General features: G+C 49.4%; 1 protein-coding gene across 2 annotated transcripts in view; it reads right to left on the reverse strand.

Moving 5' to 3' along the window:
• The window catches only part of TCFL5 (transcription factor like 5), an 818878-nt gene that overhangs the window by 352656 nt on the left and 442470 nt on the right, over positions 1-23752 (reverse strand). For both annotated transcript variants that reach the window (XM_085619728.1, XM_085619727.1), the window contains exon 4: positions 1414-1657. In XM_085619728.1, the coding sequence (XP_085475854.1) occupies positions 1414-1657 (244 nt within the window). The remainder of the gene's footprint in view (positions 1-1413; positions 1658-23752) is intronic.

Genomic DNA, 23752 nt, shown 5'->3' on the forward strand with positions numbered 1-23752 from the left:
AAGTGTGTTGGGCTGTAAACTGCCAGCGAGGCATAATCACTAGCCTCTACTTCTTTATCTGACTACAATAATTGCAATGGAGGTAAATCCATCACCCTTAAAGGTGAAAAAACATTTCCTCCAATGTCTTTTATTGGTTGTGTGGCTCTAAATGGTGATGCCGTCGATGGTGACTCTATCGACGACGGTATGGTAGTTGCCATCAGAATGCTTGACGTCGACGTCTCATCATCGACCAGGCTGTCTGAGACGACTTCATTTTTATTTATTTGTAGCGTTTAGACTCTGGCTTGTCAGCAGAGGAGGTGGCTGCAAGCGGTGTACGAAATAAGTCATGCTCAGTAAACTGCATAGGTTTTCTCTTCTGCGTTGCCTTCATTGAAGTGAATGGAGGGGCACTTCTCCTGGAACCTTCCCCTGAAGAGGGGACATCTCCTTTAGAGGAAAATTCTCTTTACTCATAAGAAATAATTCCAGCCTTCGCTCTCTGTCCTTAAGCGTCTTAGTTGAGAAAGACTTACAATTCTTACATTCTGCAGACCTATGTTTAGAATAAAGACAATTAATACACTGCGAATGCGGGTCATCAGTGTAAATTGTCTTACTGCCTCAAGAGAAACAGATTTTAAAGAGATCGCTTCTCTTTGTCAGCCAAGGTGACAGTTAATTCTCAGACCAAATGATCTCCCTGGTCCAGAAATAGTAACAATCTTTCCTTACAACAACTCACAGTACAGTAGTGCTAAAGATAAGGCTGGTTCAATTCCAGGGCAGATCAAAATGGAAACAATTTAAGGTTCACTGAAAAGTTAGAGCAGAGCCCTGACAGGGCACTCCCTCACACACAACGTGTGGTAGAAATCTGAGCTAGAAGTCTGGGTTTTTCAAATGAGGTGGATGTGCCACTGGACCCACTATGTTGTTTCAGGTCTATCGCCATTTTACATAATATACTGTATGCTGTATATGTTATACTGTATACTGCTATTTTAATGTACAGGGGATTCCCAGCCTGACAATCCATTGTTTTCTAGTTCACTCCTGCTTTACATTTCAATAGACAACACATCTATAAAAAGTCTATACAGACAGATCGTTTATCACATCACAGGATCCAGCGATGCAGAAATCTGTCCTTTCTTCCAATTCAAAAGTCTTAATTAACACCCACCTACCTTACAGATAATAGCCCTGCTAGTTCTCATTAACACGATATGTAACTGATAAAGTTGTAAAGAGCACCAATGTTGATAGGTGTAGCGCAACTACATTAGAATGTTAAATAAATAAATAGGTGAGTAAATAAATTAGCATATTTATATTATGCGCAGCAAGTGCTAAAGCAATAGAAGAATATGGAAATGTTTCAATCTATACATCTGTATATAAATTTTGCAACATCATTTTTCTTACCTTCGATCTCTTTCCATTCGATTATGCCGTTCTCTTCGCTGAGAGCTTCCTCCAGATTGGTTGTTTTGTGGTTGCTCACTGGGATTCGACTGTGTGGATGACCAAGTGGCGCCTTGAGTGACTCCAGAATTTTGACCATCACCTACATTTTGAATATCACTGAGGGCTCGTCGCTCAGTACTTGTATCCAACTGGCGTATGCGGCTACGACTTCTTTTGTTTACTGCTTGTTTGCATAAAGCTTCTTCTTTGCGAAAGAAAGAAGAAATTACTATTTTGACTTTTGTTACTATTTCTGTTCAAATAAAAAACATTGTTATTCCTTTTTTCCACCATCACAGTTCCCTACCATAAAGTTAATGGCTCGAAAAAAAGATTGCCTTTGTGAAGCCATATGCTGTTGAATTTACCAACACACCAAGCGATGGAATTTGAGATTATTGCTTTGACAAGACCTTTGGTTGCTCAAATCGCTGTTGATTCCAATTGGGATTATCAGATTTAAAAATCCCCTAATCATAGGGCCCATTGTAAGTATCTTATTTTTCTTACGCCAAATATCGTTCTGCCAAGACTGCTTAAACAAATATGACTCTTTAAAGGATACTCAAGCAAATGAACTCTTGCAGCAATAACATCCATAAATAAACTCTTAATAAAAAATAGTTAACTGTTCTAGAGTCTTGTTAACGTTTTTGAAGTTAAAACAGTTTGTAGCACTCTGAGACAAGCAAGGAAAGGGTATGACGAGGGATAAGCAGTGAAATACTAGTTTGTATGAGAAACTCACTGAGGTACCATCAGACTGCAGCTCTATTAGTAACTTATTTTTTAAAAAGATTAAATGGAATAGAAATAAAATAAATTGAGCTAGTTATGCAGCAGATTGATAAGGATGATACGGCAAAACACCTTTAAGCCAGGAAGTAAGCAGTTCAATAGCCCCACAATGCCCCACCCTAGGGGGTATGTCTTCATGCGCACTCCTTACAAAACAGAAGATCAAAACCTAACCCAAATATACATCCCTAGTTACTCACTTGAAGGGACGAGTCGTTTATGAATTCAATGAAGGACTCTGTGATGGAGATGATCAAGTTAACTTCATGGAGGCTTTGTTACTTCTCGTACATTCTCTTTTTCCGTTTATGAAATGAAGTAAAATGAGAGCTTTGCTAATCAATACTGTGCGTGAATGCATGTGCCATATGCAACACGCCCTACAACCTTTCACAAACAAGCGCCTAGTTTGTTTGCTTCTTAAAAAAAGGTGTCAATTGGTTTGTTTTTTGCCATAGGCTGTGGGCTCGGAGCGGGGATGCTAAATGTGGTAAAATGGTACGATAGAAGGAGAATAGTCACAAGAAGTTTACTTTGTCTTGTGCTTACTTTCTGGCTGTATTCCAATATAGATATGTAGTTAGATTCCACAACATTCAGAATATAGAAAGGTTGAAAAGACAGCTAAGACCTCGACCTACGTGTTGAGCAGACCTTTCTGATCAAACCAAACCAAGAGCACTGTCATGGAAGCCCTGGTGGACTGAACTTGGACATCAAATTGAGACTGGGTCCGTGAAGATGTTGTAATGACTTTCCACTTTGGGTGGGATATGGAGAATGTAAGTCTGTTGCAGGTCTGCTTAGTCTTTAACAGCCACCACTGACGGTCACAGGAAACCACTTCAAAATACAGTTGTTGTACAAAAGGCCATCCTAGTGCTGAGGGTGACTGCAGACGGACGTTCCACTACAAGGACTGCAAGCATGATGGACGAGCAGGATGCATGGGGGGAAAAAACCTCAGAACCATCCACACTGGAATGTACGTAGGAGTGACCATGAAAACTCGGGATCATAATTCGAATGTCCTAGACTTGCAGCAGAGGAGGAAATGTCTTGAATTTATATAAATCTTTGAAAGATTCCTACGTATGGCTAAAGTGTGTGCTTTGCGTTTTTTTTATATTCTTATGATATAGCACTATGGTTATTTCATAGGTTTCTCTATCATTGGGGCTGTGGAACTGACACCAACGTCTCTCTAGTTTTTTACATTGACCTTTCTCCTTGTACAATTCAGGAGAATACCAAGGAGTATGCGGTCCGTGTTTGCCTTCGTATTGCCGTTTCAAAGAGGCTAGGTTGTCTATAGCTGTTCTTAAGAATTCATGATAGTCTTCTAACCGTATGTTGATATCCCCAGTCTCTCGTAGGAGCAATAAACTCCTTTGTAAAGGCATCCAGGGTGAATTTTTGCCATTGTCTCATCAGGCGGTATGTAGGATTTTTTGGGAGGTGTGGAAACATGAGTAGTAGTGATCTGAAATCCAATCAGAGAGTAGTCTGTCCAAGATAAAGGGCAAGGAGGTTCTGCAGAAATGGAAGGTTAGTTTGTGAAGATCAGATCCAGCGTATGGCCCGCCATGTGTGTGAGGCCTATGCCAATCTGATTAAGGCATAGTGTAGCCAGATCAGTGAGGATCTGAGTTGACTCCATTTTAGAGGGCAAAAGACGCACAATTGATGGACGGAATGCAGAACAAATCAAAACATTCACCCCCAGTCAAGAGATCTGTGTTAAATCCATCATTCCCATTGGGTGCAGGGTCAAGACTGATTTTCATATGGCTGGGTCCAAACTGGAATGGCATGAGGAGCAAAAAACAATGGATTTAGGCCTAGAACTCTGCACTGCAATGAATGTATGACATTGTTCTGCATTCTGTCCATCAATTTTTGCATTTGTCACCCCGAGTGGGACGGGTATGCCTATCTTCATGACCGCTCCCAAAGTGTTTCTTCCACCACATCAATCATCCCCTAAGCCTTTGAAATGTGGTGTACCAAAGAGTTCAGCACTAAGTCCCCTACTTTTTAACACCTACCTGGTACCGCTCTTCAATCTCATTGACACTTGGGATGTGAAGGCTGTCTTGTATGCAGACGACACCCAGCTGGTGTTCTCTTTTAAGGATCACTAAAAGGATTTGTTTACTAGATTAATGGGTTGCCTGAAGGACATTGCCAGCTGGATGAATAACAACATACTGAAATTAAATGCAGACAAGACCGAGGTCCTGCTTTTTGGTCAGCCTTCCCCCTCCCTACAGGACTTTGGTCGCCTGCTGAGCTGGGTACTCTGACAATTACGACAAAGACGGCGAGGAATTTGGGCGTCAAGTGGGACTCAGACTTATCCTTTGAAACTCATATATGCCATGTCTCGTCGATCTGCTTTGGAAAACTGAACATTTTAAAGAAATTCCTACATCTCTTGCGGGAGGACAGCTGCAGGACAGTAGTTCATGCCACGGTGACATATCAGATGGATTATGCTAACAGTCTATATGTGGCTTTACCCAGATACTTGGTCCACAGACTGCTGATAATTCAGAATACGGCTGCTAGACTCATTGGGAGAGTGGCCTTCCACCACCATATAACCCATCACATCAGGTTTCTACACTGGCTTCCAGTAGCAAAACGTACTGAATTCAAATTCCTGACATTAGCTTTTCAGGCCATGCATAACATAGGTCCTAGATACCTGAGCAATAGGCTACGCCCTTACCAATCTTCTCGAACACTGAGATCTAATTCCCAGTTTCTATTCTGCGTTCCCCGCTTCGCAAAAGCCAGAAAAGGAGGAAGGTCCTTCACAGTCAGGACCGCCATGCTATGAAATGCACTGCCATTACATCTACGCATGTTGGACTCTGAATCCGAGTTCCGCAGGAACTTCAAAACGTGGCTCTTCAGTCAAGGCTAATTGTGAGGACCAGTTTGCTCACCTGAATTTCCGCATAGCGCCGGGACACCTCTGTTTGAGTTAGCTGTTTGCGCTATACAAATAACTCTATTATTATTGGGTGCAGGGTCATTACTGATTTGCATACGGCTGTGTCCAAACTGGAATGGCATGGGGAGCAAAAAAACTATGGATTTTGGCCCAGATCTCTGTACTGGGGTGGATGTATGATATTGTTCTGCATTCTGTTCATCAATTGTTCTTTTTAAATTTGTCACCCCGAGTGGGATGCGTATGCCCAGACGTAGGTCCCGTGCTCTCCATGCCACCGGAGTCAAGCTATCCTGGCAGATGAGGGATGAAACCCTAAAATTGGTCCTAGGATGCTTGTTTCCAGTCCAGGGAGGACCTGGCCAGGCAGTTCGGACTAGACTGTTCCCATTGGGCGTAGGGGCAAGACTGTTTTCCATATGGCTGGGTCCAAACTGGAATGGCATGTGGAGCAAAAAACGATGGATTCAGGCCTAGTTCTCTGTACTGGGGTGAATGTATGACATTGTTCTGCATTCTGTCCATCAATTGTTCTTTTTGTATCCATATCAGAGGGGTCTTCACTGTGTATGTGGAAGTTGGCAAGTAAAATAAAGTGTTTTGAAGAAAGGATGTGAGTGGCAATCAATTCCATCAATTTGAGATTAAAGTCTCATAGGGGTCCCGGGGGACTATATACAAGGGCTCATTTCCAGCAGTCCTGGGGCAAAAGTTCAACTCTAAAAACACACATCTCTATCACATCCTCTGAAAGGGTTTCAATTAGGGAGACTTTCAAGGATTATTTGCAAACAATGGCTATTCCACCTCCCGTTCTACCCTCTCTGTCTGTTCTTAGTAAGTGATAATTCTCCGGAGTACCAGAGCGATGGAGGTAGGATTAAGCCACGTTTCTGTAAAGAAACCTAGATCAGGTGACTTAGAAGTCAACAAGTCCCGTATTTCAATAGCATGCTTAGGCAGTGATCTAACTTTGCCTAAAATGCCCTTCCAAGCTTTTGCAGGCTTAAGGAGAGAGTTGTGGAGGGGGGGGGGGGGGAGTAAAGATGCGTCATATTCCGGGTTAAGGGACACCCTAGGAGGGTTTGGAGGAAGTTCTACCTCCTGATTCAGTGTAAGGCTTTGATAGTGACAGTGTATACAAGTAAATGGACCTTGGGGAATGAAAGGAGATCTTAGATGAAAGGTTAGAAAAAACTGAGTAGAACTCAGGGAGACTCCCTTCACACACGATGTGCGGTGAAATTCTGAGGGAAACTGCCTCTGCTGGGAAAGTTCTAGAGGGTGCTATCAGCTGATTGGCTGCATTCAACATTTGGTGCTTTTTAGAAAAGGAGATAGAGAGGCTAGATTAGCATGGCTCAGGGCCATTATAGCCCATGGCATTATTTGAATACTGCTTTATTATTATACAGTGGGACTCCCATCTCGACAACAGGGAATGATTCAGGCATGTGAATCTATGGAAGATATCCCAATACTGGATAACTTAGCTTATCAGAGAATAGAGCTTTGCCTTGGAGTCTTATGCATGTAAGTTCCTCCGCCGAGCATGAGAGTTTGGGTGTACTACAAACTTCTGAGGCGACAGAGGCAGGGGGTCCTGGCAACAGCCGGGTGGGGGGGCATGGGGGGGTTGGGGGAGTCAAAGAGAGGCTTGCCTTTGGAACACCCACTGCGTGTCAGCGGTGACATGAGCCTTATGTTGAGGACTGGGAGTGCAGCTATACCGCTGAATCCCGTAACCCCTAGCCTGAAACAGGAAATTCAAAGCTGTCTCCACACAAACAGAAGCCTCTGCGGTGGAACGGAGAGCGGGCGAGTCCTGAAGGAAGTCTCACAAAGTGCTGGGTGCACACTAACTCATAAGTAAAATTTTCAAACATTAAAAAAAGTGTTGGCATATGAGAGATTAAAATTAATGGGAACAGAAGAGGTAACTGGAGCAGGAGAGGTAGTTGCTATTTGCAAATACAACAAGCATTTGTAATGCAATAGGTCTCGCATTTGTTGAAGTTAGAGATGTTGGCGTTCAAAATGACAATGTTTTTTACTTTTGGCTTGTTATACCAATAACAATAACACTATGCGAATATAAATACTCCACTGCAAATAAAATAAAATAAAAAAAAGGTAAAAACATTGTCATTTTCAACGCCAAAAGCTCAAACTATAACAAATGCTGAAGTAATGTATTTGTACCGATGTGAGCACAGTAACAAATACTTCACTCAGCTAAGTACATAACATGCAATGCAGTAAACAGACACTGACAAAAGGTGGGTTTAACAATAAATCTATAAAAAACACTTCTACCGCCAACGATCCTAGGTACCTCATTACTGATAGAAATCTGCGTTGTCAGATAAATATAAATAAAGTAGTAGACACTGCAGCAGCTGACAACAACAGGGACAGCGCAGTGGACACCGGCAGGCACTGCAGCAACTTATAACAACAGGGACAGCGGAGAGGACACTGGCAGACACTGCAGCAGCTGACAACAACAGGGACAGCGGAGTGGACACCGGCAGGCACTACAGCGGCTTCAGAGAGGCGCAGATGGGCACAATAACAGCACCAGGTATTGCATTAAGAATAGTAATAGCCAAGGCAACCGAAACTATGTAAAATACTGGCATCACACCATACACAGTAGTGAGTAAAATGCTATTCACAAGTTGCCCTCCACAATCCCACTACTGATGGAACTTGCAGAATCTCTGACAGTTGGGGGACGTGCGTTCCTTCATTACATGTCTTTTGATAATGCGCCCGCTGCTTTCTAGGGCCTCCTGCAGAGTGGCGGCCGAGGGTGGTGTGGGGGCTGGTATGGCTGGGAACACCGGGGCGTGGGAAACCAACAAAACTAGTACTACAGTGAGCACTTCAATCCGCATTCAATGAGTGCCCAAAATGTCAAAGAGGAAACACGCCGGAAAAGCAATGACGTATTTCGGGCAACAGGTACTGAAACTACAAGCGAGTAGTCTATGTTCACTCTAGTTAGTCTGGCAGCCACCTTGAATTGGGGAGATATGTGCACTCTACGTGTGGGTGTCTCTGCAGACTTCAATGCAAGAGTAGGGAATTTAACAAGAAGGCAGTCAAACTTTAACAAATGTTGAAGCGCAGGGGTGAAGGGCTACTTGGAAAATGAAAGTGAAAGTGTGCATAGTGAAGCTTCTATCTCATCGCTAGGGGACTGCAGAATACACATACAGAGTTTGACGAGCGATGCCGAAGAAAAGAAAGGTGCAGCTCAGCAAACTCTAAATGTTCAATATTTTAGGCTTTTAGTAAGCAACGCAGCATGCCGGTTGTGCCACGCTGCTTTCTAAAAGCATAAAATATTTAAAATAGAGTTTGCCGAACCGTGCCTTTTGCTGGAGTGGGGCGAGGCACGCACTTTAAAAATAAAAGAGCACGGCCGCCATTGGCTGCTTACGGAGACAAAATGAAAGGCACATGGCCGCTATTGCTAAAGCGTGCTGCACTGCCCCAAAAAACATAAACAATTAAGCACGAACAGAGCCCCCTTTACACAGTGCAGGAGTAAAGTATCCTGATGCACATAGCCTGTTAGATGGCGCAGGAGTAAAGTATCCTAAGGAACAGAACCTGTCTAGGCGGTGCAGGAGTAAAGTCCGTCGAATTTGTCAAGTAAGTCCACGTTATTTTGTTACCGGCAAGCGTGATAAAGCCACAAGCGGAATAAAATGACATACATCAAATGCTCCCCTTACTGTTTTCAGAAAGAAATCCATCTGCAGCATATGTGGGGGGCTCACGCACCTGAAGCCTGTGTAACAAAAGACGAGTGGTGCGCGTGCTACAGCAAGACATGTGGTTTCAATTATCGCGCCCGTGTCAGGGCACGATAACTGAAACCACATGGCGGAGGTGTGCGTAACAGACACCAATAGGCCATGGGCGGAGCAATGCGCCCGCCTTTGGCCAATTGCGTGCTGTCTTTCATAAAAAGACGCACGCAAAGGCCAATAGCGTGGCCCAAAAGGAATCGCACACGCATGAGCGTGTGCGATTCCTAGGTCTGTTTTCAAACCCCCTACATCAGGTCTTAGGCGCGAGATCTAAAAAGGAACACGTCAGGGCTGTATACTATCCCTGCTCCTGTTTTCCCTTGCAATGGAAACTTTAGCCGATTTACTTCGTGCACAGGGACAGCAATGGGGTATACCACTGGGTGAAGGCATGCACTCAGTCTCACTTTACGCAGACAACTTGCTTCTCTACCTACACAATAGTCACGTGATCCTGCCCACCAATGAACATCTGCTCACTCGATTTGGTACAGTATCGGGACTTAGAGTAAACTAGGCCAAGTACTGTCTTTTGCCATTCACAGTCACTACACCTGACCCGGCGCTCCACATCAGCTATGCCCACCTGGATGGCAGTCGTCCATGTTTCAATACCTGGGTGTTCGCATCTTCCATACGACCAAGGCTCAACTGGATGGCAACCTGACCCGACCTGTGTCTGCCATACGAGCACAAGCAGCGTTTTGGCAGACCCTGCGACTATGAGTTACGGACAGAGTTGCCCTCACGAAGATGGTTATGCTGCCGCACCTCCTTTACTATATCTCCAACCTGCCCATATACATCCGTGTTGGCCCTAGTCCTTTCTACAGGGTTATCCCCAAACTATTTTGCATTCCGCTGCCTATTTTTCTGACCGACTGTTCGTAAGCTTTTGGACTCTGGGCACTTTACCACTGATAATCAGTGCTAAAGTGCATGTGCTCTCTCCTCTAGACATGGTATGATTAGTTTACACCTGTTTGGCATATTTGATTTACTCAAAAGTCCCTTGTACAGTGGTATCCCGTATACCCAGGGCCTATAAATTAAATGCTACTAGTGGGTCTGCAGCACTGCTTTTGCCACCCACAGAAGTAGCCTTTCAAACCTGGTTCAGGCCTGTCACCGCAGGGCCTGTGTGCACAGAATACTGCCACCTCAACTTGGCATTCAAAACTACTTGCCATGCCGTAAACCTCCTTTTTATTAAACATAGGTCCCCCCTAAGGTAGGCCCCTAGGTAGCCCTATGGGCAGGGTGCTGTGAAGTGAAAGGTCGGGCATGTGCTTTTATGTGTGGCATGTCCTGGTAGTGACAAACAGCCTACTTCGTTTTTCACTGCTGTGAGGCCTACTCATAGGCCAGCATTGAGCATTTCCCTTATATTCTAAGCAGTAATTTCTGATCAGAAAGGATTGGTGATGACATGTTTGGTATTTTTAGAACAATAATGATGAATCCTACTTTAATGGCGAAGTTGGATTTTACATTACTATTGTAAAAATGCCACTTTTAGAAAATGAACATTTCTCTGTGATTATAACTCTTTAGGCCAGATGTACATAGATGGTATTTTGCATTTCCTAAATAGCGATTCCGTAGGAATTGTATTTAGGAAATGCAAAATGACATGTACTAATTTTGTGATTCCCTAATAGAGGTTTCTACTTTGTAGGAATCGCTATTAGGGAATCGCAAATAGGAAATACCATTGCATTCCCATTGATGGGTGAAATAGGAAATGGTTTGCATTTCCTAAATTTTGATTTCCTAATAGGAAATCACGAATTAAGAAATACAAACTCAAGGATGCCTCTGGCCTCAAGGCCCCCTGGAGGCACCCCGAAATGAGTTGTGCACATGTAAGTACACATATGCCCAAGGGCATATGTGCACTTAATGTCACATAAACAAATTTGCACATGGATACCATCGACTTCAAGTCGATGGTAATAACATTTCCTAAATGCCCAATTTGCATTCAGGAAATGCTATGTGCATGTGCTTTAGGAATCTGAATAAGGAATCCTTATTTGCTATTCCTAAATCGGAGTCGCACTTTAAGATTTCTACAGGGTAAAAATTTCAAATTGCGTCCGCAAACAGCTCTTTGTACATTTGAAAAGGCTATTTAGTCAAACTAGCGATTCAGTCCGTTATGAAATGCGAAATGTCTTTGTACATTTGGCCCTACGAGCTTTGCAGCCTGACTCCAATACATGTCTAGGGCTGGGTGACAGCTACACTTGGTGCATTCTTTCCAGATAGCCACCATACAGGAAGGGCTGGCTGTGACAGGGGATATATCTGCATTCATCTGCAAACTCAATCAATCACCGGTTTTGTAGAGCGCACTACTCGCCTGCGAGGGTCTCAAGGCGCTGGGTGGCGGGGGGGGGCGGGGGGGGGGGGATGTAATGGGGGAAGCTCCATTAGGGTCAATCAAAGAGCCAGGTCTTGAGGTCCCTTCTAAATTGGTGCAGTGTTGGGCTCCGTCGGAGGTGAAAGGGGAGTTTGTTCCAGGTCTTGGCTGCGAGGTAGGAGAAGGATCTTCCACCAGCTCTGGTCCTGAAGAAGAGAAGGACAGTGGCTAGGGCGAGGTCGGCTGAGTGGAGGTTTCTCTTGGGGGCATGGAAGGAGATTCTTTCCTTGAGGTATTGGAATCCGGTGTTGTGGAGGGCTTTGTAGGCGTGTGTGAGCAACTTGAAGGTAATTCTTTTTTCGACGGTGAGTCATTGGAGATCGCGGAGGTATTGGGTGATGTGGTCATGTCGTGGGATATCAAGGATAAGTCTGGCTGCGGCGTTCTGGACGGTCTGGAGTTTGCGGAGGAGGTTCTTGTTGATTCCGGTGCAGAGGGTGTTGCCGTAGTCCAGTCTGCTGGTGAGTGTGTAGGTGACGGTCTTCCTGGAGTCAGGGGGCATCCAATTGAACGTCTTGGAGAGTATGCGGAGGGTGTTGAATCATATGGAGGATACGGAGTTGATCTGGTGGTTTATGGTGAGTGAAGAGTCGAGTATGATGCCGAGATTGCGTGCATGGTCGGTTGGGGTGGAAGGGTTTCCGAGGGCTGGGGGCCACCAGGTGTTGTCCTATGCGGAGGGTGTGGATGAGGAATTCTGTTTTCTCAGAGTTGAACTTCAGGCAGCTGTTGCTCATCCAGGTCGAGACGGCTTTCATCCCATCGTGGAAGTTGTGCCTGGTGATACCGGGTTTTTTGGTGAGGGAGAGGATAAGCTGAGTGTCATCGGCATAAGAGACAATGTTGAGACAGTTTTTGACGATGGTTGTGAGGTGGGCTATGTAGATGTTGAACAGTGCGGGGCTGAGGGAGGATCCTTGGGGTACTCCACATCTGATCTCTGTCAATTTCGGGAGGAAGGGCGGGAGTCTTATTCTGTGTTCTGCCTGATAGGAAGGAGCCTATCCAGTCTAAGTCTTTTCCTTGGACGCCTGCATTGTGGAGTCTGGTGGCTAGTGTGTGGTGGGAAGCGGTGTTGAAAGCTGTTGATAGGTCCAGTATGATGAGGGCTGCCGTGTGGCCTTGGTCGAGGAGGGCACGGATGTCGTCGGTGCCGGAGAAGAGGGCAGTCTTGGTGCTGCAGTTACTGCGGAACCCGGACTGAGAGGTGTCTAGGATGCTGTGTGTTTCTTTGAAGTGTGCTGGCTGGGTGTTGACGGCCTTTTCAATGACTTTGGCGGCAAAAGAAAGCAGTGAGATGGCCCTTAAATTCTTGAGATCAGTCAGGTCTGCAGAGGGCTTCTTTAGAAGGGGGTTGACTTTGACGTGCTTCCAGTTGTTAGGAAGGTAGCTGTGCCGAGGGAGCAGGCAATAGTTCGGCGTAGTTTGGGTGCGATGGTAGTGGCAGCCCAGTAGAAGATGTGCAGCGGGCAGGGGTCAGAAGGTGCTCCAGAGTGGATGCTCTTCATTGTCTTTAAGGTGTCTTCTGTGGTGAGAGGGGTTCAGGTGAGAAGGGTCTGTTGGGTGGCGTCCTTGGGGGTGAGAGTTGAGGCGGTGCCATGGTCTTGGTCTTCAAAGTAGAGCGTCTTGATCTTGAGGTTGTAGAAGGAGCTGAGTTTGTTGCAGAGGTCTTGGGAAGGAGAGATGTCGATTGTTTTGCTGTTGGGTTTGGTGAAATCCTGAGTGATTGGGAAAAGTTCCTTGGAGTTGTGGACATTGGCGAAGATTTTGTCTTGGAAGAAGATTTTCTTTGTTGATTTGATGAGTTGGTGATGTGCTGTGAAGGCTCTGTTGCAGGCAGCGCATGCTTCCAGGGTTCCACTGTTTCTCCACGTCTTCTCCAGTCATCTGCAGGAGCGCTTGGATTCTTTGGAGTTCCGTGGTGAACCAGTTGGCTTTCTTGTTTTGTCGTCTTGTGGTGTTCTGAAGGGGAACGGGATTGTTGGGTCAGTTGGCAATCCATTGGTAGAGGCTGTTTGCCGCTGTGTTGACATCTGTCGTAGTAGGGGGTGGAGTGCAGGCAAGGGCGGAGGTGATGAGTTCTTCGGAGACTTTGTTCCAGCTTCTGCGTGGGAGCGGCAAGTGGGCTTGGGTGCGGTGGGTTTAGTAAAGGAGAAATGGATGCAGTGGTGGTCAGTCCAGAGCAGTTCCGTGGTTGGCTGAAGCGAATGTTGCTTCCTCCAACGAAGATGGGGTCGAGTGTGTGCCGAAAAGGAGGGGAGACAGGAAGGGGGCTTGCTCCTGCTAGCAGGAGAGGCTGGGGATTGCATTACAAAGGCTGCCAGGCCTTTGAAGCTCCCCTGCCACAGATGGCTCTTCCTGGCCTGGGGAAGGTGTGAACACCTCCGCCCAGGAAAGACATTGTTTCTGAGCTCAGGGAGCGAATGCTCCCACCCTAGGGATCCAGAAACATGCCTCGTGGTGGCAGGCTGGTGTGTACCAGTCAGGGAACCTACCAGAGGCTGGTTGTTTTTCAGGGGGCATCTCTAAGATGCCCTCTGTGTGCATTTTTCTTCAAATCCCACACTGGCATCAGTGTGGGTTTAATGTGCTGAGAAATTTGGTACCAAACTTCTCAGTTTTCAGTGTAGTCATTGCGGTGCTGTGGAGTTCGTAATGAAAAGCTCCCAGCACCATATACTCTTAATGGCAGCACTGCACTTACAATGTCTAAGAATGGACTTAGACACTGTAGGGGTACAGGGCTCATGCACCTGTACCCTCACCACTGGTATAGGGCACCCAGCTAGAGGGGTGACTGATCTATGCCAGGGCAGTGGGTTGTAGGCATGGAACACAGGGATGTGTGCCATGTCGACTCTTCACTTTGTTCTGCACCAAAACACGCAGCCTGCAAAGGCAGTGTGTGTGTGTGTGTGTAAAGGTACAGGGCCTCTAAGGGTGGCACAGTAATTGCTGCAGCCCTTAGAGGTCTTCGCAGGTCACAGTGCCCTGCGTACCTGTGGTACCATATACTAGGGGCTGACCTGTGGCCAGAGATGCCAGTTGGGTTAGGTTTGGGGGAAGAACACAGGCCATGGGAACCTGATTGGCAGGGACCTAGGGCACATCAAGTCAAAGTGCATCCGTAGTCTGGCAAAAAGTGTGTGGAGGGGGGGGGTTACTGCAACAGAAACCCACTTTCCTATACCCCTCCCTCTCATTGGTTCTGCAATCTATTAGGAGCTTCCAGGAGGAGGTGAAAAATGATAATCGCAGAACTCGGATTGCCACCAAAGAATTTCAGGGTGCTGTTAGGAAAGTGGGCAGAACCTGTGCCGATATTGCCAAAAGAATGGCTGCCGTAGAAGTCTGGACAGAAAGTCTTGAAACTGAAGTTGTGGCCCTAAAAACACAGAGTGCAGCTCATAAGGGGATTGTCAAAGACATGATGTGGAAAATGGAAGATCAAGAAAACAGGAAACGCATAATAATCTACGTTTCTTGGGCATTCCTGAAGGGGTCGAGGAGAATGATCAAAGAAAATATATGGTTTACCTAATGAGAGTTGCCTTTCCCGAGTTAAACACATGGACTGGAATAAGTACATCCAACAGGTTTCCTTGAATTCTGCTAAAATGCTCACCTAATACCATTGAACCGCCATGGGCAATGCTGCTATAGTTTGGAAACTTTTTGATGGGACAGGCCCTCTATGATCTAGCCCGCCCAACAGTAAAAAGAGAACATGACAGAGTGACTTTCTTCACCAGGCCTGATTTTGCCCATGCTACCGTTGAACGAAGGTGGCAGCTCAGTCAGCTTTTTGCTCCGTTTCAACAGCTTGAAATTCAGAATTCAGCTAGACTGAAGATTGTCTTTAGGGGTGAAACATGCAGTTTTATCTCAGAAATTCAGACCCAATTGTATCTAAAGGATATTTGGTAGACCCAAGAATGGGGTTTGAGGGCATGTAATACGTTACAATCATGTGGTAATATGGCATATGATTTGGGTTTTACTTTCTATGTTGTGCTCATTTTGACCAGCGGTTATTTAGTAACTGATTGTTATAGTCCCTTTTTAGGGTGGTTGGGGCGATTTGTTGAAGGAGCGGTGGGGATGGAATTACTTCAGGATGACATCAGCCTGGCTCTGGCTGAGCCAAGTTGCCTTAGTTACAGATGGTGGGTGGGGGGGAGGTGGAGTCCAGGAGTTTGGGGGAGTTGCAGGCTGGTGGGAGAGGTGTCATATGAATTTCTGTTTTTTTTTTCCTTTATTCTTTTTTCTTTTCTCTTTCATTGTTCTTTATTTCTCTCAGCGCATATGGTACAAAGAAATACTTTTTTAAGGGATGAGTAAAATACGTACAGCAACTATTTCTTTTTTTTATTTTACGGAGTTTTATATAGAGCGAACTTGACCCGAAGGTATCGGGTATCAGAGCGCTTTACATACCATCAGTTGCGTTACATGAGGACACATTCATTTTTTGTTAGGCAAGGGGAGATTAAATGATTTGCTCAGAATCACAGGATGTTCAGCGTCATTGCTGAGACTCGAACCAGGTTCCCCAGATTCGAGGTCGACCGCCCTAACCGTTAGGCCAACCCCTCTCCTATCAGTGGCCTTAATGACCCTAAAAAAAAGGCAGAATACTGCGGCAGGATTACGTTTACTGAAGGCTGATATTGTATGTATACATGAGACCCATATAGATGGTGCCCGATTGCAGCTCTTGAATTCAATGGGATATAGGCTGGTTGGGGGGTACAAATCAGAATACCCGGACACAAGGGGTAGTTATCCAGACATGTAATTTACAATTCATTTGCACATTAGCTGATAAATTTGGTTGATGGGTCATAACGGAATGTTTGAGAGACACTGGAGAAATTTGTACTATATGTTCAATTTATGGTAGCATTTTGGATGATCCAGGTGTATTTGAGCAGATAACCAGCAAACTCGTAGCTTGGCCTCTTCCAGTCATTCTCTGTGGTGACTTTAATATTAATATACCAGCTAATAGGACACTGAGCGCTGAAATAGATTGGACATACACCGGGAGGAAACCTAAGGTGTTCTGTGCACTAAGGGTGTTATGTAAGGATAATGGGTTAAGTGACATATGGAATTGGCAAAAGCCATTGGACCCTGGATATACTTTTTTTTCCAAACCACATAATTGTAATACCCGACTCAATTTTGCGCTTGTCTCCTATTCTATGCTACATAAGTGTTCAACAGAGAATGCTCTGCGCATACTTTCAGACCATAACCCTTTAGTGGTCGAGATTAAGGGGGATGGTTTTAAGCCCAAAGAAAAAACCTGGAGTTCTGAGTGAGCTTTTTTAATTAATGATGAATACTGCAATTATATGTGGAGCTGCATCCAGTTTTTTTAAGGAGAATTTAGGGAGTGCAGGAATAGATATTGTCTGGGATGCATTGAAAGCTGGAATACGAGGGAAAACTCTTAGATATTCTTTGAACCTTAATAAGAAAGGGCGACAGCGAATATACGACCTACAAGCAGGGTTGGCTCAAGCAGAGGACGACTTGGTCAAGGTCCTTCAACACGGTGGGGATTTAGAGGAAGCTCAGGTAAAGGTCGCAGTCTCTAAGGCCTCTATTTTTGAAATCATAGCTAAAAGTGCTGCAGATAAACTTACCATTTGGAAAGAGAAATCATATGAATGGAGCAAGCAGATTGGGCACCATTTGGTGATGCGAACCAGGCAAAAGAGCATGCAAAATTTAATTTATGTGATACGGGATCCAACTAGGGGGCTAATTACAGACTCAGATAATATCAGAAGGGCATTCTATCAATATTATCAAAACCTGTATCAGAAGGATGTAAAGGGGAATCTTTGAGAGATTAAGTAGTTTTTGGATTCAACCCCTGGAGAACAATTTTCTTTAGAAGAACATCAACAGCTTGAGGATCCCCAAAATGGATAGAGATTCCATTAGGCATAAATAGTTTCCCTAGTGGCAAAGCTACTGGCATGGATAGTATACTTGCTGAATGTTATAGTGTTGGAGGGAGGCCTGCCGGGTAGTCGGGGAGACTATTCCGGCACCTTCCTACCGCAAAGTTATAGCCGAGCGCCGCTGAGAAGCCTCCTCGGGGAGGTCTTTCTCCTATGATCGTACTAGGCCCAGTAACACCACCACACAGGACTCAATAGTAGTTGCGAGATTAGATTCTTTATCGGCAGTAATACGTGCAATATTTACAGAGGGATCGAGGGATCCTGTCAGAGTCTCAGTGTTCGTTCAAGAGGATAGGGTAGCGGGACAGTCTTAGTGCCAGCCAGGCACGGGAGGGCTCTGCGCCAGACCTTGGATGCTGGTCTCAGAGCGGCTCGGATGTGGAGAGCCGCGACGTCGTCTGCAGGGCTCGGATGGTAGTTCCGCTTAGGTCGAGCCGCGACGAGGTCAGCTGGGCTCTGGTGGTAAGGTTCAACAAGGTCGGGCCGCGACAGCGTCAGCAGGGCCCCAAAGGTTCGTGAAGGTCTTTAAGCACGGTGGAGCCGCGACGTCGTCAGCAGGGCTCAAGGGGTGGTTCAGGGTGAGTCTTCTTCGTAGGGTCAGCCGCGATCCGATCAGCAGGGCTCTCGACTCCAGGATACAACTACTGCCCTGTTGTCGGGTCGCCCCAGATATAGGACGAGGGCCCTTTGATGTCCGGACCCGTGCGCACGGAGGGGGCGGAGAGGACGGGTAGGGGGCGGCCAGCCGCCCAGCAGGAGAGGCGCCAGGCCCCAGAGAGCTGTGGGGTGATCACACCCAGGTGTGGAGAGACGGTAGGGGGTCCCATCGATACTGCCCTCCGCCGAGAGGGGGAAGGGCTCACGTGGTATCCCCCGAGCCAGGGGTTGGCGTCTCGATGTCGGGCCTCGCTGGGACCGAGGCCGGGTAGAGCAGGGTCATACAGGTGGTCACGTGGAGTGACGTGCAATCCAAGATGGAGGGGCCCCGATGGGCATGGGACCTCGTGCGGCTTAGCGCGGGGAAACAGGACCACGCCACGAGGCCGGCTCCCACACGCGTCCCCCCCAGCTGAAGGCAGGGAGAGTCACCCATCTTCTTGGGGGTTCTCCTCGCCGAGGCGGAAGAATCGGGACAGGCCGTCCGCATTGGTGTGGTCGTTGCCGGGCCGGTGTTCAACAGTGAAGTCCATCCCTTGTAGCGAGATGGACCAGCGTAACAGCTTGGGGTTCTCGCCCCGCATTTGCATGAGCCACCGCAAGGGCCGGTGGTCAGTCTGGACCCTGAAGTGGGTACCGAAAAGGTAGGGCCGGAGCTTCTTGAGAGCCCATACCACAGCGAAGGCTTCCCGCTCGATGGTGCTCCACCTCTGTTCTCGCGGCAGCAGTCGGCGGCTGATAAAGGCCACCGGTCGGTCGAGGCCCTTGGCGTCCAGCTGGGAGAGGACTGCCCCGACCCCGTACTCCGAGGCATCGGTCTGGACTACAAATTCCTTGCTGTAGTCGGGGGCCTGTAGCACAGGGGCAGCGCACATGGCTGCTTTGAGAGTATCAAACGCGGTCTGGCAGCGGGGCGTCCAGTGCACTGCCTTGGGTTGTTTCTTTGAAGTGAGTTCCGTAAGGGGGCCCACAATGCTGCCGTAATCCTTTATGAAGCGTCGGTAGTAGCCTGTGAGGCCCAGGAATGCCCGGACAGCGGTTTGGGTGGCGGGGGGTTCCCACGCCTGGATGGCATCCACTTTTAACCGGAGGGGGGCCACCTGGCCACTCTCCACCTGATGGCCCAGATAGGTCACAGATCCTTGACCGATCTGGCACTTGCTGGCCTTAATTGTGAGGCCGGCTCTTTGGAGAGCGGCCAGGACTTCCCCAAGGTGTTCTAGGTGCGCGGCCCAGTGGTTGCTGAAGACAGCAATGTCATCGAGGTAGGCCGCGCTGAAGGCTTCGAGACCGGCCAGGACCTTATTTACCAGCCTCTGAAAGGTCGCTGGGGCGTTCTTCATGCCGAAGGGCATCACCCGGAAGTGGTAGTGGCCGTCGGGGGTAGAGAAAGCTGATCGTTCTTGGGCGCCGGGAGTGAGCTTGATCTGCCAGTACCCAGCAGTGAGATCAAAGGTGCTTAGGTAGCGGGCGGCCCCTAAGCGATCAATCAGCTCATCGGCTCGTGGCAAAGGGTGGGCATCGGTCTTGGTAACTGCGTTCAGGCCCCGGTAGTCGACACAGAATCTGAGTTCGGGGGCCGTGCCGGGGGCGGCGGCCTTCGGCACCAAGACTACCGGGCTGGCCCACGGGCTGTCGGAAGGCTCGATGACTCCGAGGGCGAGCATCTTGGCGACCTCGGTCTTTATGCAGGCCCGGACTCGGTCAGGCACTCTATAAGCGCGGTGTCGTACAGGGGGGCTATCCCCCGTGTCTACGTCGTGGACGCACCAGGGGGTTACCCCGGGCGTGAGAGAAAAGAGGGCAGCGAAGGGTTGCAGTAGCTTCTGGCAATCATGGCGCTGTTCTGGTGTCAGGGTGGCGGAGAGGTGGACGCCCTCCAAGGAGCCGTCTTGGCTCGAGGACCCCAGGAGGTCTGGTAGGGGCTCGGAGTCACTTTCACCCCCATCGTCGGTAGCCAGTAGTAGGCTTAGTTCAGTTCGGGCAAAATGGGGCTTGAGCCGGTTGGCGTGCAGGACCCTGAGGGGGTTCCTCGGAGACTCCATATCGACCAGGTACGTGACGGGGCTCTTCCTTTCAACTATCTTGAAGGGCCCGGTCCACTTGTCCTGCAGGGCGCAGGGGTCCACGGGTGACATGACCCAGACTTGCTGGCCCGGCTCAAACTCGACGGCTGAGGCATTCTCGTCATACCAGCGTTTCATATCTTCTTGGCTTGCTTCAAGGTTGGCTTCTGCCAGGGGACGGAACTTTCGAGTCTGGTTCCGCAAGGTCAGGAGGTACCGGTAGACGTCGGGCGGGGCACTCTGGACGTTCGCCTCCCAACCCTCCTTGACCAGGCTGAGGGGCCCTCGGACGGGGTGCCCATACAACAGTTCGAAGGGGCTGAAGCCCAGGGACTTCTGTGGTACCTCCCGGTAGGCGAACAGGAGGCAGGGCAACAGGACATCCCATCTCCTCCTGAGGGGCTCTTCCAGGCCCTTGATCATCCCCTTCAGGGTTCGGTTGAACCGCTCGACCAGTCCGTTCCCCTGGGGGTGGTAAGGGGTGGTGAATTTATAGGTGACCCCACATTGTTGCCAGAGGGATCTCATGTACTTCGAGATAAAGTTCGTCCCCCTGTCGCTCACCACTTCTCGGGGGAACCCCACCCTGGAGAAGATGCCCATCAGGGCCCGGCCCACCACTGGAGCGGTCACAGTTCGGAGGGGAACAGCTTCTGGGTACCGGGTGGCGTGGTCGACCAGTACCAGGATGAAGCGGTGGCCCAGGGCGGTCCGGGGGTCGAGGGGCCCCACGATGTCTATCCCCACTCGTTCGAACGGGGTGTGGACGGCTGGAAATGGTTGCAGGGGGGCTTTCACGCGTCCCCCAGTCTTCCCGCTAGCTTGGCAGGTCGGGCAGGACCGGCAGTGCTGGTCCACGTCTCGTCTCATTCGGGGCCAATAGAAATGGGTCACGAGGCGGCTGTACGTCTTGTCCCGCCCGAGATGTCCGGCGAGGGGCACGTCATGTGCCAGGTTCAAGAGGAATTCTCGAAATCGGAGGGGGACCACCAGCACCCGGCTGGCCCCTTTCTGCTCGCTATACAATAAGTCATTGTCCCAATAGACCCAGTGGGTTCCCGAGGGGTCCCCCGCAGCCTGGGCGGCCGCCTGCTGTCGGGCCCCCTCGAGGGACGGGCAGCCCTTCTGTTCTTGCTGGAATTGTTCACGGGTGGGGCCCCCGTCGTGGCGCCACTGGGCCAGCTCGGGGATCTTGCTGAGGGGAGCGGCCTCGTTGGAAGAAAGTTCGGAGGGCCCGGCCTCCTCGTCAGGTTCCTCCGGGCTGGAGGAGGTGGATGGTTCGGGGCCCGCCGGTTTGTCGGGGGCCGGGGCCGCAGCCGGCTGGACGGTCATGGACCGAGTGGTGGCGCAGGCCCACTCGGGTAGTCCTAGCATCCCCAGATGCTCTCGGCGCTCCACCTGGGCCCAGGGGGAGCTCTCTAGGTCGTTCCCCAGGAGGCAGTCCACCGGGGCGTCGTCGTGGACAGTCACTTTTAGGGTGCCGGACACTCCTCCCCACTCGAAGGGGATTCGGGCCATCCGGCACATGCTCTCGGTGTTGTCGGCGGTCCGGACAGGGCAGAGGACATGTGGTAGGATCTGTTCGGGGGTCACCAGATGGCAGCGGACAGCGGTCACACTGGCCCCAGTGTCCCGGAGGGCCTCGGCCCGTCGCCCATTGATGGTGACCCACTGTTGGTACTTCTGGGTGTTGCTTGGGATGGTGGCGCGGGGCACCATTTCTCGGGAGCCTAGGCATACAAGCGACATGGCGGATGGTTCCCACTCGGGGGACCCGTCGTCGTGGTTCTCCTCCTCGTCCTCTCCCTCCCCCAGGGCTGCGGCGGCAATTTGTCGGGGAGGTGGCCCCGTGGTCCCGTTCCGTCGGTTCACGGGGCAAGCCGGGTCACTTGCATAATGGCCGGTCTGTTGGCATCCGAAGCAGGTTACTGTCGGTCGTGGTCCAGACCGGGCGGTCCCTCTTCGGCCCTGGGTCGGGGAAGCGGGGTTGGTTGTTTGCCCTCGTGGCGGACTTCTGGGCGGTCCAGCTGGGAATTCTCGACTGCGGTGGGACCCCCCTCCTCCGCCGCGCTGGCGGGGAGGTCCCGTGGTGCTCCGCTGGTAGTCCCCCACGGGGTTCCGGGGGACCCGGGTGTTGACCCATCGGTCCGCTTCGGCGGCGAGCTTCCGGGGCTCGGTCAATTTACTGTCCAGGAGGTGTTGCCTTAGTTCCACAAAGCAGTTGTTGGCGAGGTGCTCCCAGACAATGAGGTCGAATAGTTCGTTATATGAGGTGACCTTGCTCCCTTTGATCCATCCCTCCAACGCTCGGCTGAAGAAGTCCACGTATTCGACCCATGTGGTGCCGGGGATCTTCTTGCAGTCCCGGAAGCGTTGCCGGTACATCTCGGCCGACAGTCCGTAGCGTGTGAGTAGGGCCTTCTTCATGTGGTCGTACGAGGTCATCACTGCGTCGGGGAGTTGTAGCAGGGTATCCCGTCCCTCGCTGAGGAACTTCCCCCATAGGCCGGCACCCCAATCCTTCCGGGGTACCCGATGGGAGGTCATGGCGACTTCGTACGCTCGGAACCATTGCTGGATGTCGTCATTTTTATAGTACTCCTTGACGACATCCTTGGGGATGTGAACCTTTGGCTCGGTCGGGGGCAGAGCGTCCCGGGCTCCGGGGTTGCTGGTCTCCCCAGCTTTAGCTTTTAGTTCAAGTTCTTTAAGGCTCCTCTCGTGCTCGAGGGTTAGCCGTATCTCCTCTAGCTCCCGATGCCTTTTCTTCTCCTCGATTTCTTCTTGTAGTCGTAGTTGCTCCAGGGCTATCTTTTTCTCCGCCAGTAGGAGCTCACCGTCCAGCCGGAGTCGGGCAAGATCCATTTCGTGTGTCCGGGCCCTTTCCAGTTCTCGTATCTCTTCGGGGGAAAGGCTGGTGTCTGGGATGGTTCGCTCCCCGTTTGTCGGGGCCGTGGTCGGCAGGTTTCCGTCCCGGGCCGAGGTCCCTTCGGCTCGGGGTGGAGGGGTCTCGGGTTCTGCCCAGGCTTTCAGGGCTTTCTGCATTTCCTCCTTGGTGCCCAATCCTGTGGTTGGGATCCCTTTGTCTTTGCAGAATTGTTTGAGTTCCTTGTGGGTGTATTCCTCCAGTTTCTCCAACTGGAAGGTTGCGGCCATGGTTGCTTCTTGGCCATCCATGGTTCCCTTTTTCTCTTCTCATCTGGTCAGGTAGTGGTTGCGTTACTTGCTTGTACGATTGCGTTTGCTCGGATCCCGCCGCTGGCCACCAAATGTTGGAGGGAGGCCTGCCGGGTAGTCGGGGAGACTATTCCGGCACCTTCCTACCGCAAAGTTATAGCCGAGCGCCGCTGAGAAGCCTCCTCGGGGAGCTCTTTCTCCTATGATCGTACTAGGCCCAGTAACACCACCACACAGGACTCAATAGTAGTTGCGAGATTAGATTCTTTATCGGCAGTAATACGTGCAATATTTACAGAGGGATCGAGGGATCCTGTCAGAGTCTCAGTGTTCGTTCAAGAGGATAGGGTAGAGGGACAGTCTTAGTGCCAGCCAGGCACGGGAGGGCTCTGCGCCAGACCTTGGAT

The sequence above is a fragment of the Triturus cristatus genome, chromosome 7 (genome assembly GCF_964204655.1).
Source record: "Triturus cristatus chromosome 7, aTriCri1.1, whole genome shotgun sequence".
NCBI lineage: Eukaryota > Metazoa > Chordata > Amphibia > Caudata > Salamandridae > Triturus > Triturus cristatus.